The sequence below is a fragment of the Tetrao urogallus genome (genome assembly GCF_951394365.1).
Source record: "Tetrao urogallus genome assembly, chromosome: 19".
NCBI lineage: Eukaryota > Metazoa > Chordata > Aves > Galliformes > Phasianidae > Tetrao > Tetrao urogallus.
In genome coordinates, this window is record NC_136832.1 from 8183078 (window position 1) to 8197175 (window position 14098).

The 14098-nt window shown below is 55.2% G+C and overlaps 1 protein-coding gene across 1 annotated transcript; it reads left to right on the forward strand.

The window, feature by feature from the left end:
* Positions 1-3253: 3253 nt before the first annotated feature.
* LHX3 (LIM homeobox 3) lies at positions 3254-8900 on the forward strand (the record flags this gene model as incomplete). The annotated part of the gene is made up of 6 exons (XM_079544852.1): positions 3254-3323; positions 5742-5913; positions 6085-6287; positions 6441-6592; positions 6679-6850; positions 8482-8900. 6 exons carry the CDS (start codon positions 3254-3256, stop codon positions 8898-8900), a joined length of 1188 nt encoding a protein of 395 aa, XP_079400978.1.
* Between the last annotated feature and the right edge of the window lie 5198 nt (positions 8901-14098).

The window sequence follows — 14098 nt, forward strand, 5'->3', positions numbered from 1 at the left end:
ACATGGTGCTGTTACTCTGTGCACATAAGGCTTGTTTTACCTGCAGCCCTGCACAGCCATCTGTGTGCTGTGAACTCTGTGCCTGCAGCTGAGCACCTTCCCTGGCCGTGCTCTGTGTTGGAGAGCTCTGGTGCAAGGAGCCCTTGTGGGTTTCTTTTCTTTAGGAATTTGTAGGAGTCCCTATGATTGTAGTGCCTGGATTTGAACATGAAAACAACTTGTAAGCAGGTAGAAGGGTGGCTGACCTGTGGTGGCTGATCTGTGCCACCGTGCTGTGAGCTGGCATCTTGTGAGAGCTCCCAGGGGAAGCTGAGCTGGTGGGAAAGCCCAGACCTGTGAAGCTTAAGCTTGAAAATTGGTTCACTTCTGACTGACGGATCTGGGGAGATCCTGGTATCAGCCAATCAAAACTGTTTTTTGCTTCTCAGAACAAACCAACCAAAAAACTGAACTACATCCAGAGGAACAGCAAAAGGCAGCACAGGGCTCTGGGAGATGTGGCAGTTTCCCTGGGACTGCTGGGCTTCCTGCTACCAGCAGTGTTTTGAAGCAGAAGAACAGTCATCACTGCTTTAAGCTTCCTTTGTGCTTTACAGACCCCAGTTGGTTTGACTCTTGATTGTATTTTCATCTCCAAAGGAAAACGAAAGGCTTCGAAGGTTTGTAGAGGCGATTCTGCCATCAGAACAGCAGCAAATGTGCTGCTGGAATAAGGTTGCTTTGGTACATACCAGTAACTTCCGTGACAAAATGACCAGACACGTGGAACTGCAGTGGTGTTCTTTGTTTCTTAGCATAGAAGCACGACACGAAGGTGTGGGTTTGTGCTGATGCTCCCATGGTGTTAGCAGTAAGCTGGCGCAGGTTTTCACTTGAACTGCTTTTACTGCCCTCATCTGGAAAGGTTTTCTTGACTTTGGACTCAGTTGTGCCAACCTTGGTTTACTTGTTCTTATTTGGTATCTTTGTCGTGACGGATGTCATCCCCTCGTGCCCTTTGGTTGTATGCATGTTGTACATCTGCTGGGAGATGCGTGGTGCTGCCGCTGTGCTGGCAGGTGTCACACAGCATCTCCTTGCAGTGCTTTGCAGTCCCCTTCCTCCTGGGACTTCTGTTTCTGTGCCGTGCACCAACTTTCTGCGATGCCATTCCCATCTGTGGCTCCCACCATCCTTGGAGCAGCCGTTTCCCGTCAGGATTTCTGGGCCTTGGTAATTCGTGGAGCCTTCTTTGCTCTTCAGATGTTTGTGAAGAGGAAATACTGGACCTGCGTAGAGAGAAAAGGAGAAGGTTGAGTGCTGAAGAGCCCCGCTGGCATCCTTTGTGATGCCTCTGGTTTACGATTCCCAGCACTGTTATCCGTCCTGCTGCTGCTCAGAGCTGACTGCGATCTATGAGTGGAACCAAAGCTTTGGGGTGTGTTTTCTCCATCTGTGCACTGCGTATCAGATGTTGGGGACATTGGATGTAACAGCTCCGTTATTTAAATGTTTTATTTATTTAGATTCAGTAATTGATGTTTTCGTGTCTGTTCTGTCAGGGGTGTTTTTAAACTCCAGGAAGGAAAAGTGAATATTTTGTACTGAACTGTAAGCTGATGTGCTTGTTAAAAATACAAACATTTGGGCAAAGTGGTGCAGCTGAAGTTTTTAATCTGTGTTTTCGGGATCTTTTTAGTTGAATTCCAGTGCAGGCACAGCTTGTATAAACATCCATTTCAAATCATACCCGTTGTTTTCTGTAGGTAATGAATTTGGAAAATCTTACTCCATTTTTTTTCCCACTGTTACAGCCCAAATACCGTGAGGAGAAATGCAGACGTTCACCTCTGGGGCTGGGTAGGGATGACCCACCCTCACTGTCTGAAGTTAATGGGCGTGCTGCCTTGTTTCACATGGGTGCTGAAGGTTACCTGGCTGAGACTTGGGCTGCCGCCCTGCCCAGCTGCTCCCGGGGAGCGGCTGCCGCGCAGCGCCCGCAAGCACGCAGGCTTTTAAACTGCTTCCTTAGAGGATCAGACATGAAATCCACTTAGAAACCCAAGCTTAAGAGAGGCTGCGTGGGTCACTGCCTGCCCCAGGAGCTGCCCGTGGCCCTGGGGACAGCCGAAGTGTTCCGGTGCTGGGGGCGCTGCTGTAACCCCGTGCGAGGAGCTCCATCCCTCTCCCTGTGCCATCGCCCTGCAGCTCAGAGCCGTCCCTGGGCTGGGATCCATCCTCACCCACCCATCCACTGGCCGTGGCACCCAGCAGAGCTCGGTGTTGCTGTGAGGCTGAGCCCGGTGGGCAGGTGAAAGTCGTCGTGCCGCCCTCCGCCAGGAACATATGTGTGTTTGGAGGCTCCTGCCCCTAAGCTGCTTTTATTAATTTGTAATCCCCTGCGAGCAGGAGGTAAAGGGATTCGGGGGATTAGTGGTCTCACAGTAACAACCACAATTATCAGCTCCGGCTGCTGGGACAAGCGGTGTGCATGCAGTTATGGGGCTGTACACCATGGGACGTGGACAGACAGACAGAATGTGCACACACACAACACCTGCACACACAGGAGTTAGCAGAATGCAGCACAGACACACAGATGCAGATGCACACCCAAAGCACACAGGCTGACGTGGACGCATGCACTGCATACAACTGCATGTATCCACAGCTGCACTCACAGCCACGTAGCTCAGCCCCACTGTGCACATCCCCACACTCCTATGTGCGCCCCTTGCACACTCTCGGACGCTCAATTAACACAATTAACCTCTGCCAGCTTCAGGGCACTGATTGCCGTGGGTCAGATACTCTCCCCGCTACTTCTTCACGCTCATTAACTAATTAACGGAGAGTGACGGCTCCCCGCTCCCCACGGGCAGCGTCGGTGGCCCCGCGCCGCTGGAACGAACGCAATCGGAGCTGTGGGGGCCGGACCTCCATCCGACGGCGCTTCCCCTGACCTCCGCCCGCAGCGCGGTGCCCCCGCGGGATCTTCATGGGGCCCCGGGGCACGCGTGGGACGTGGGGAACGATCCTTACCCCCCTCGCCCTTGCGCTTTTGTGATGCTAAATCGTCCCTCGGTGAACCGCGGCCCAGCTGCGGCCCGGCCCGACGGCTCGGTGCCGCCCCCGGCCCGCCCTCCCGCCGGCCCCGCTCCGCCCCGGGCGCGGTCCGGCCCCGCGCCGCTCCCCGCCGCTCCCCGCAGCCCTCCGCCACTCCTCCGCAGCCACCCGCGCATCTCGGACATCCCGTGCACCCGGCGCGTCCGCGATGCTGCTGGAGAGGGTCCGCGCCGGCTCGGAGAAGGCAGCGGAGCTCTGCCCCTTCCCGCGGAGCCCAGGTGAGAGGGCGCAGAGCCCCGCGTCCCCTCGCGGAGACACCGCCGATGGGTCCGGGTGCCCCGTGGCATCGCGCTCGGGGTCGGCCGAGGGAAGGTCGAGCGGCCCGACGGCCTGTGACTCCTTTCACCCCCGTCCGACGTGTCCCGATCCCGGCTGCGCCCTGTGCCTGCTCCCGGTGCCCGTTTCGGTCCGTCCGTGCCGTCTGTGTAGCCAGAAACTCTCCGCCTCTGCCGAGCGGGAAACGCAGCGTCTGTGCCGGGCTGAGCGCACGGCCCGGACCCGGAGGGCTCTGCTCGGCCCCGCGGAGCTGCGAATTCTGTCCCGTGACGGCTGCAGCTCCGCGCACAACGACGGCGGGGCGAGATGAGGAGCTGCTGCCCGGGGTCGGACACCCCCTGAGCGACCCCCGTTGGCTCCGACCCTTTCCGTTCCCACTCTGGAAAATCTCCCCGTAATTCCTCTTTTTAATTTTTAATTTTTTTTTTTTTTCCCCCAATTTAACGAATGGCGAAAATGCCGGCGCTGACGATGCGGGCGAGAACCGTCGGTGCGCGGGTTTTAAACGAAAACGAGGAGGGGACGAGGCGGAGAGGGACGGGGTCGCGGTGCCGGAGCTGCCGGAGCTCCCCGCCGTCGGTCCGCTGCCCTCGTTCCGTTCCGAGCCCCGCGTGTCTCTGCACCTCTCCCCGGCTTCTCTCCGCGCTGTGCTCACTGCGGGAATTGCGCGGTTGACCCCCAGCGTCGGGAGGTGGTTCCTCTTAGCGGCGGGGAGGGAACCGAAACAGCCCGGAGCGAATTCACGGCGGGAGGAACGAGACAAAAACGCCGAGTCCCCGCAGGACGCGACGCCCGCAAAAAGCCCTGCGGCCCGGGGAAGAGAGGGGCACCGGGAGGCAGTGCGGGGCGCTGCGGGCTGAGTTCGTCGTGCTTTTATTATTGAGTAATTGTTTTCATTTTTGTTTTCACTTTCGTTTTCTTTTTCGTTTTTTGTTTTTTTTTTTTTTGTTTGTTTTGTTTTGTTTTTTAATCCTTTGGTCAATCCCTTTTCTCAGCAGCGCACAACGAATTCCGGGCACCGACCGCCGTTTTCCCCCCCGTTTCGGTCCTCCCCCGATGCGGCCCCAGGGCCCAGCACGGCCCCCGCCATCCCCCAGCCCCGTCGGGGCGGCCCCGCCCGGATTTCGTTTCCGGGCACCGCGGTACCGTCTCCCTCCCGCAGAGCGCAGCCGAGAAGGGGATTAAATACAGCGCAGTACGGAGCTGCGGGCGGGAACGGCCGACGGCTGCAAATCACCATCCGGGGGGGGTTCGATCCCGGGGCGGCAGCGGGATAACGGAGAGCTGAGGGCGCGGGGAGGGTCGTTGGAGGGAGCGCCCCGTTGAGTCCCCGGAGCGGTGCGTCCCGCCTGAGCGAGCGGAGCGCGATGCAGCGTAAGAGCCGCCGGCCCCTTCCAGCCCCGTGTCTGCCTCCGGGCCGCGATGCCGGTGCCGCTGCTCGGCTGTCCGGCAGCTCGGGGTCGGCTGTCGCCGTTGCCGTTATCGCTACCGCTGCGGGTGTCGTTTGTTCGGACGCCGATAAGAGTAGAGCAGACGATTATAGCGATAACGGCATCACCTGAACCTCTTCTTCTACCCACAGCCGTACATCTCTGTATGTCTCCACACGGTTACCTTTGCATACAGATACCCATATGTCTGTTGTTTATCTGTATCCACGCAGCTGTGTCTGTATATTTCTTTATCTGTATCTGTGCTGATAAATCCGTATTTCTGTGTCTCTGCATCTACATTTCTATCTCTCTCTCTGTACCTGCCAATATCTGTGTATTTATGTCCATATATCTGTAGGTTTTCTCTTTCTAACCTACTCACCTTTTCATTTTTCTCTCTCTCTGTTTCTATATCTTTGTATCGTCTCTTTCCAGAGATCACTTCTTCTGATACCTGCAGGGTGACAGAACACTCCTGCTGTGTTTTGTTTTCAGTAGAATTTTCATTATTTTGGGCAGTTTGTTCGCCCCCTTCCCAGGCCAGGCTGCCCCGCCGTTATTCACTGGTGAATATTTGAAGTGTCGGAAAAGCGAAAAGGGATGGAATAACTATGAGAGGTGGTGCGGGCGGCTCAGCTGGGGCTGAAGTCCATTCCCAACGTCTCCGTTTGTGTTTTCCTGGGATGTGAGCGGTTCGGGGGGTTGGGGAGGGGGGTGTCTCTGCGCTCCGTGCTGCGGGGAGAGGCTCTCACAACACCGCACCAACAAATTTGAATGAAAAAGAATGTTTTCCACGCCGTTCCCGGGGCCAGCCACGGGGTTTCAGACGGGGGCAGCTCCGGGAATGCCGGGCCGGGGGGGATCGGGCGGCGGTGGGTGGCAGTGGGACCGTCAGAGCGGCAGCTGATGGGGGGCTGCTTCCCGCAGAGATCCCGCTGTGTGCCGGCTGCAATCAACACATCGTGGACAGGTTCATCCTCAAGGTCCTGGACCGGCACTGGCACAGCAAGTGCTTGAAATGTTCCGACTGCCAGACACAGCTGGCCGAGAAGTGCTTCAGCCGCGGGGACGGCGTGTACTGCAAGGAGGATTTCTTCAAGTGCGTGGGTCGGGGGGCGGCGGAGGGGAACGGGGGGCGGAGGGGAAGGGGGGCGTTCAGCACCGCGGACAGCGGCTCCGTCCCGGGGTTCAGCACCGCGGACAGCGGCAGCTCTCGGCTCGGCCCGCGGGATCCCCGCGCTCAGCGGCCGCCGCCTGTCGCCCCATCCAGGCGCTTCGGGACGAAGTGTGCCGCCTGCCAGCAGGGCATCCCCCCGACCCAGGTGGTGCGCCGGGCCCAGGACTTCGTGTACCACCTGCACTGCTTCGCCTGCATCGTCTGCAAGCGGCAGCTGGCCACCGGAGACGAGTTCTACCTGATGGAGGACAGCAGGCTGGTGTGCAAGGCTGACTACGAGACGGCCAAGCAGAGAGGTACCGCGTGCCCTTCGCCCCCGCGGAAGAGAGAGGCGGCTCCGGGCCGCTCTGCCCTCGGGGCTCCACTCGTACTTAGGGTTGGGCAAGAGGGAGGGCGGGGGTCCCGGGTCCCCACGGGGAGCTCCGAGCTAACCCTCAGCGTGCCGGCAGAGGCCGAGTCCACGGCCAAGAGGCCCCGCACCACCATCACGGCCAAGCAGCTGGAGACCCTCAAAAACGCCTACAACAACTCGCCCAAGCCGGCGCGGCACGTCCGGGAGCAGCTCTCGTCGGAGACGGGGTTGGACATGCGGGTGGTGCAGGTGAGACTGCGCGGTTCCCACCCCGGGAGGCGGCTGGGGTCGGGTCGGCCCCGCGCACAGCGAGCTGCCCCGTGCTCTGCTCGCAGGTCTGGTTCCAGAACCGCAGGGCCAAGGAGAAGCGATTGAAGAAGGACGCGGGGAGGCAGCGCTGGGGGCAGTACTTCAGGAACATGAAGCGGTCCCGGGGGAGCTCCAAGTCCGACAAGGACAGCATCCAGGAGGAGGGGCCCGACAGCGACGCCGAGGTCTCCTTCACAGGTCGGTGCCCGGCGGGGCTGTGCCGAACGCTGCCTGCTGAGCCGCGGCCCGGGCAGGGCTCGCTTCACCCCATCGGGGCCACATTAATAATTTTTAGCTGTAATATAATGAGGGAAAACAAGCGCGGGAGGAGGAAGGCGGACTGGAGGGATCGCCCTGGCAGAGCCGGAGCCGCTTCGGCCGGGGACAGCCGTGAGCTGAGAAATGGTACGGGAAAACCCCGTGATCCCAGACGGAGCAGGGAGAGTTCTCTGGGCAGCGCTGGGCTGTTGGAGCAGCCCCTGCATGCAGCCTTCTCAAGGGACTGTTAGAAACACAAAACTCAGAATTCAGAATTACTGCGCTGAACTATGAGAGGCGCATATGTCCCTCTCAGTTTGGCTGCTGTTTTTGCATTACCCCATTTAAAATCGTTTTATTTGCGTAGTTCCTGGTTAAATACTTCCCAGTCTTGTGGAAGCCGTTACCTCCCTGCTGTAAAAAAGGAATTTGCTTCGTGTTGGAAGATTTCTGCGTTACAGGGTCCCGTTTTTGGGGCAGCCACCTCTGCAGGTAAACCCCGGAGCTCACAGCTCTGTGCTCCTCAGCCCGGCGGCCGCTCGTTGCCGGCCCTGCGCTGGGGTGGCTGCACAGGAACGGCAGCGCCAAACCATCCCCACTGACAGCACCTGCACTGCATCCCCGCGGGGCTCAGCTGTGTGGGCACGGACATCGTTTGCAGGGGCACGGGAGAGAAGCTGAAATGCAAAGCTGTGCCGAAGTTGAAATGGAAAACTGTGCCGACAAAGACACCGCGATGCACGGATGTTTATACGCACCCAGCTTCGTGTTTCTGCTCTCTCCCGTGTTCCTAAAAACTGTTTGATTTTCCAGCCTGTGTGTACACACACACTGTGCCTCGGTGTCATTAATTATGGATGTGCTATAAATAATAACTAAAATTGTTGAACAATTATCGATAGTTGGGTGCCAAGGCAGATTTGTATCCAAGGCAACAGAACGGCTCTCACTGTCCATAAAGCCCCAAACGAAAGCAAGCAATTTTTGCTGGCAATTTACAAAATATTTTCATTTTTCAGAAATGTTTTTAAGCCTTCCGTCTCCTGATTGCAATCCTGAGAAAACAAACGCTGCTGAGATTTAATACGTTTTCTTCTGAGCAATGCACAGTTTTTCATGGATTGAATGCTTGGGTAGTTCCTAAAAATGAGACTGAAATTCAAAGTAAACCTCAAAGCCAAATAGAAATGAGAGACCGAAAAAAAAAAAAAAAAAGGGTAGAAAGAACTTGAACTCACGTTCCTCTTTAAAGGATTATTTTAAAACCACAGTCTTATATTTTAATGTGTGCTTTTCATGCCTGTGTTTCAGATCCAAAATGTATTACACGTTTGTAGTCAGAAAAAATAATCCCATGGCTTTCTTTGGAGACTCATCAGCAAGGGCAGGAATAATAAGGAATGATAAGGAATAATAAGGAATGATAAGGAATAATAAGGAATACAAGTATCGAGTGCATGGCTGCTCAGTTCCCACCCATCCATTTGTACCCAGGGCTCTCAGGAGCTCCTGTCTGTGCTGCCGGCCGCGGCCATCGCCCTCCCAGTAAATGCACTCCGCTTCCCTTTCAGATGAGCCCTCCATGTCCGAGATGAGCCACTCCAATGGGATTTACAGCAATCTCAGCGAGGCGTCCCCGGCCCTGGGGAGGCAGGCTGGGACAAATGGGGGCTTCGCTCTGGATCACAGCGGCATCCCAGCTCAGGACCAGTACCACGACCTGCGATCCAACAGCCCCTACGGGATTCCCCAGTCACCGGCTTCGTTGCAAGCTCTGCCAGGCCACCAGCCCTTAATCTCCAGCTTGGTTTACCCCGACAGCAGTTTGGGCATCATGGGACAAGGTGGACAGGGGGTGCCCCAGTCCATGCGGGTCCTGGCCGGGAATGGGCCCAGCTCCGACCTCTCCACCGGCAGCAGTGGGGGATACCCGGATTTCCCCGCCAGCCCGGCCTCCTGGCTGGATGAAGTCGACCACGCTCAGTTTTGATAGAGGATCCGCCGCCGTGCAGTGGGAAGGGAAAGGACTCATTGCTGTCAAACGTCATCTGCCCATGGGGAAAGAAGGAGGGACGTGCTGAGTGCAGGACGGCACGGCTGCCTGCAGAGCGTGGATGTGCTTGCGGAGGGCGAGCAGGTGGTGGGTCTGCGGTGGACGGTGGGCAAAGGGAGACGTGGCACAGCGGTGAGCGTGAGGAGCGTCCCACGAACCTGGGCGTCGTGTCCTTACTGAACACCGACAGTTGCGCTTTACAGATTTGATAGGACGTATTTTGCTTTCTGCTGTCAGTTCATTCTCCAAAGCGAGGACTTCTTCCATCACCCACCCGCACCGAAAACCTTCTGAAGAGAAAATAAAGTCCTCATCCGCGGTGCAAGGTGTGACCGTGTCTGTATTTCTGTAGGAGAAATGTTAATAGTGGATCACTTCAGAACCCCATGGTAGCGAACATCTCTGTTCTTCCAGCAGATTTTTGAGGCGGTACGTTCTGCTTTCTTCTGAATTTACCTTCACTCTTCTAAATCCAGACGCTCTTTCGTATGCCAATCACTCACCATCGACCCTTTTCCTTTGTAAAGTGAAGACCACCCGTTGATTCCGCTTCGCATCTTTTTGATTTGTAGGCTGCTAGTTTCATTCCTCCATATAAGCGTTGAACCATGAATAGATGTATTTATTCCCAAATAACTCCACCTTCATCACGATGGCGAGAGGTGGTTTTCCTGGCCCTGGAACACCGGCGGCTCAGAGCCGTGAATCTTTTGCTGTTCTTTAAGATCCCTTTGCAGCCGTTTTCCGCAGTGGCTCCGCTCCCCCCACTGTTGCCAAACGCCCTCTGGGTCTCTCTGTGGTCGCATCGCTGGCTCCAGCTGTGCTTTGCAGTGAGCGCTCGCCTTCCCAGCAGCTCTTCTCTGTTGGAGGCATTTGTGCATCTCTGCAGAGCGCGAGCGGACGGTGAGGAAAGGCAAAGCAATGTGTGTATCGTTACCTGTACAAATGATGGAATTATCTGTAGATGATGTGACTGTCCCGTGTCTTTTATTTATATTCTCGCATTCTCTCTGATGATCGAATACTCCAAGGCTGCAAATAAATTTGTCAGCTGAACTTTAAATTGTCTTTTGCTAAATTCACATCGAACACATCTATATAAATAAATGCAATACCTGAAAATAAAAGTAAAAGCTCTCTAAACTTGAAGTCTTGATTCACAAAAGCACCAAAGCGCGCTCTCCTCTCTCAGCACAGCTGCAATACAACTGATGTAAAAATGATCTGAGAGGCAGAAACAGAACTGGGAGCTTTGGGGCTGCAGCGCTTGGGAGATCCGAGCAGAGCTGCTCAGTGCATGCCCAGCCCTTGGTTGTGGTCAGGCTGGTTTTAATGGCTCGTTGTTATCTTCCAGCATTCATTGCACAGGTGGAAATGTGTAAGGCAGGGGCAGATTTGTCCCAGGTTGCAGCATCACGAGGTCCCCAAGCAGCTGAATTTCAGCTCATTGTGCCAAACCCGTGTGCCTCAGCTCCTGGGGCGTTTCAGGTGTTGGGAGCAGTGCCTCCCATGGCCCGTTGGGCTCCAGTAGGGTCTGGGCCCAGGAGCTTCTCCCCTTCCTGCGCCAGAACTGAGTAACAGGCAGACAACTGTTGCTGCTGACTCGCAGTGCCACCGTGGGGCCACAGCTCATTGAAACTCATGGATTAATTAGAAAATGGAGGAGCTTTGGAAATCAGAAGACAACACCTCACCCACACAGAGAAGAGTTCTTATTTTCAAGAACTCTTTGCTTTCTGTTCCATTGCTCCATGGTTCAGAGACAGGCCTTCCAACCCGGGCTGGTTGTTTCACAGCAGTACATTTTGGCCGTTATTCATAATTAATTCCTATTAAGAGTGATTTTTGAAAGAAGGAAATGAGAACAAAGGCAGAAAAGGAGTTTAGGGGAACGGTGCTACTATAGGACCACTGTCTGGAAGCAGACCCAAGTGTTTGGTAGATTTTGCTCGTAGTTTCCCTCACAGCAAATGCAGAGCTGAGCTGCTGCTCCCCGTGCATGTCTGCATTGAGGAAGGGAAGCGATGCAAACTCTGCCCATTGCTTTGTGCAGTGCTGTGCTGGCAGGACGGCGGTGCTCTGGCACCTGCTGTATCTCAGCTGTGCATCTCCGGGCTGAGACTCAGAGATCCCATTAACAGAAATGCTTTCTTCTCGTTAAAAAGAAAACCAATTTGGAAGGAGGAAATAAAACCAACAGCACGAATGGAGTGACAGCTCATAAAACCCGACTGGAATTAGGAAGAGTGGCTCGCATCGCTCACTTTGCAGGTGAGCTCCATCAGCTCTGCTGATCAGTGTGAGTGCATTGAGGAGGAGCGGTTTGTGTGCTGGCGGGGAGGAAAATCTAATGCATGACTTTTTGGTTTTGAATGGCAGATCCACCTTTGATGAGTCCTTGTGTCCCAAACCCATGCTCCCTACAGGTGCAGGAAGCGCTCAGACCTGCAGGATTTACACCCCGAAACAACATTACAGCACAAATGGCTTTGTTAAAAGCTGACAGGAAAACCAAGCGAGCACAAATACGCTGGGAAAAAATAAGCAAAGATGTTTAAATTATTATCAGCTTTTTCTTTCTGACATCTTTATTATCTCTCCATGCAGAAGTGCATTTTGTGCTGAGCCTCACATACGGGTGTGTGCGCCTGCAGGGCTGCAGGGCACGGGGAGGTGTTGATTTGGGGTGCAGAAGGGCACAGTGCTTTTGTGCACAGCATTTTGCAGCCTGGTGGTGGAAAATAATTCGACACCCAAACACACGAGGCTTCTGGGTTTAAATGGACTTCTGCACGACAGAGCACAACAGCTTTTGTACCTTCTTTCTCTTTCCATTTTGAATGATGAGTTGGGTCACTTCCAACTGAGGGGCAGAGGGGGAGCAGCCCCATAGGTCTTCGGTGCTGTGGGGATGGACAGCGTGGGGCTTCCCCACACAGTGTGTGTGCTGGGTGTGAAGTGCTGGGATTTTTGCTCTGAGCCCAGGGAAAGCGTGGCAGAACGCAGACACACGGCTCCCTCTTAATCCTGACCAACCAGGGAGACTTTCTGACACTTATGCACCATCCATCCCTCGGGCGGCGGTGGCAGAGCTGGGAGCAGCGATCACTGAGCTCTGACTCAGCTGTGACACACTGGTGTCCATAAAGACTCTGTGGTTGAGCACTCAGCTCCGGCTGCCAGCAGCTCCAGACCTTCCTGATTTTTTTCCCACTGCGGTGTGAGCGTCTCTGTCCCCCCAGGGATGCTGCAGGCGCTGCTATCCCTGCCTGGCTGCACGCCGTCCCGCTGCTGCTCAGCTCCTGCCTTCCTCCCGTTCCTCTGTTGGAGCTTGTGAAAAGTCCCCAAGTCAGCTGGAGGCAAGTAAATCATTCCTGACAGCTACATCTCTACAGGGCAGTTAGAATTAATGTAACAATTTGGCATTTAATGAAGCAACAACACGCCGGGCTGTAGAGAATAGCCGGGACCTGCTGCAGTCACATTAGCATCCCTTGGGGACCCAACGATCTGACACCATCAGACGCCGGCTGCTGGGCTGAGCATGCGGCCCCGGCTGGGACACAGCCAGCACAGCTCCATCCCCATCACTGCATCCTTGTGCCTGGGAGGGGCGCAGAGAAAGGACAGAGCCCAGGGACACGCAGGGAGTGACGGGGACCCTCGTGGGAGGGATGAGTGTCGTTGGGGTGCTCATCCCCGAGGGCTGAACTGATGCTGGCGGTGCAAAAAATATCTTCAGAAACGTGTGGGAAAAGTAGGAAAAATAATTCAGCTTTGGGTGAGTTGGTGGGGAGAAGGACTGGCAGAGCAGCACATTTTGCAAAGGGAACCCAGCTGGATCAGGTGTGCTGCACCAGAAGGCTCTGATTTGCACAGAGCTGCAGGTACTCCAGCTGTCTCCAGGATGAGTCCTTTGAACAACAGTGCACGAGGGAGGGAGGGCAGCAAATGCAAATAGCTCTGGGGCCAATCTCCTCTTTCCCATGTATATACATATGCTCTCAAAGCACCACAGTTTGCAGCAGCTTGGATGCTCCGAAACAAATCATGCATTGCATATTATTCTTCTTCTTGCTCTTCAACCAAAGCATGGCACATAAGTGCATCCCCTCACTCACAGACCATCCGTGCTGCTTCCCCTCTGCAGGGTGGGCTGGTGCTGGTACAGACCCACACCTCACTGCGTTGTGCTGCAGAGCCTCACGGCCGTCGGCTTTAAGAGCTTGACAGGTTTATAAAGTGCTGAGTGTCCCATAGGGACAGAGGCACTGTTTGCAGAGGAGATGAAGCGTGCCGTATCCAGCTGGCCTAACAAGGCAGCGGGAAATCTAAATTAATTCAGGAATGCCTTCTGTTTGGCTGGAGGAGGATGCTGCTCTCAATCAATGGAAATGACACACTGAGAGAATGCTCACCAGCAGTGCCAGGCTCCGTTCTGCAGATCAGGGGCACAGAGGCACAAGGCAGCCCACGTCCTGCTCAGGGTGTGTGGCTTATTGCCACCTGGGAGGGCTGAGAAGGAGGGAACAGCCTCAACCAGAGCACCTGTGCTCCCAGGAGGGGTCTGAGGGAGTATTTACTGGCTCCTGCTATAGGGCTGCAGGCTCTCTTTTTCTAGGGCTGTGTCCTTGCTGCTCCCAGGTACTCTTCCTGTTCCCCTAGGCTCACCCTTGGCTGTCTTGGACTCAGGGCTGAGCTCTCTGCTGTGCTGCAGGTCAGTGCTGTGGGGCTGGTTTGGGTTTGTCCCAAATCCTTGGGATAGGGCTGATGTCACCTCCAAAGCTCAGTGCTTGGGCTCCCTCAGAGGCTGCCCTGGTGTTTGTGTGGGCCAGGGATTGAACTGCACGTGGCCTTTGTCTGTGGGGATGTATAAAGGGGATGGATGGGGCTGAGTTCCAACATGCAACTTTTCTTAACTGAAACCCAACCAACTGAAGCTCGGGTGACCCCAGGGCTGGTGGTAGGGCAGCAGCTGTTGAGTTTATCATCTACAATTGGCCCAATATTTAATGCGGCCAGCTCCTTCTCTGTTCCTTGCTGCTCAGCCTTCTCCGTTTTGTTTTCTGCATGTAACCTCCTCGCTGCGTTCTGTTCCTGCCATGAACTTCAAAATTAATTTTCCTGGCCTACCC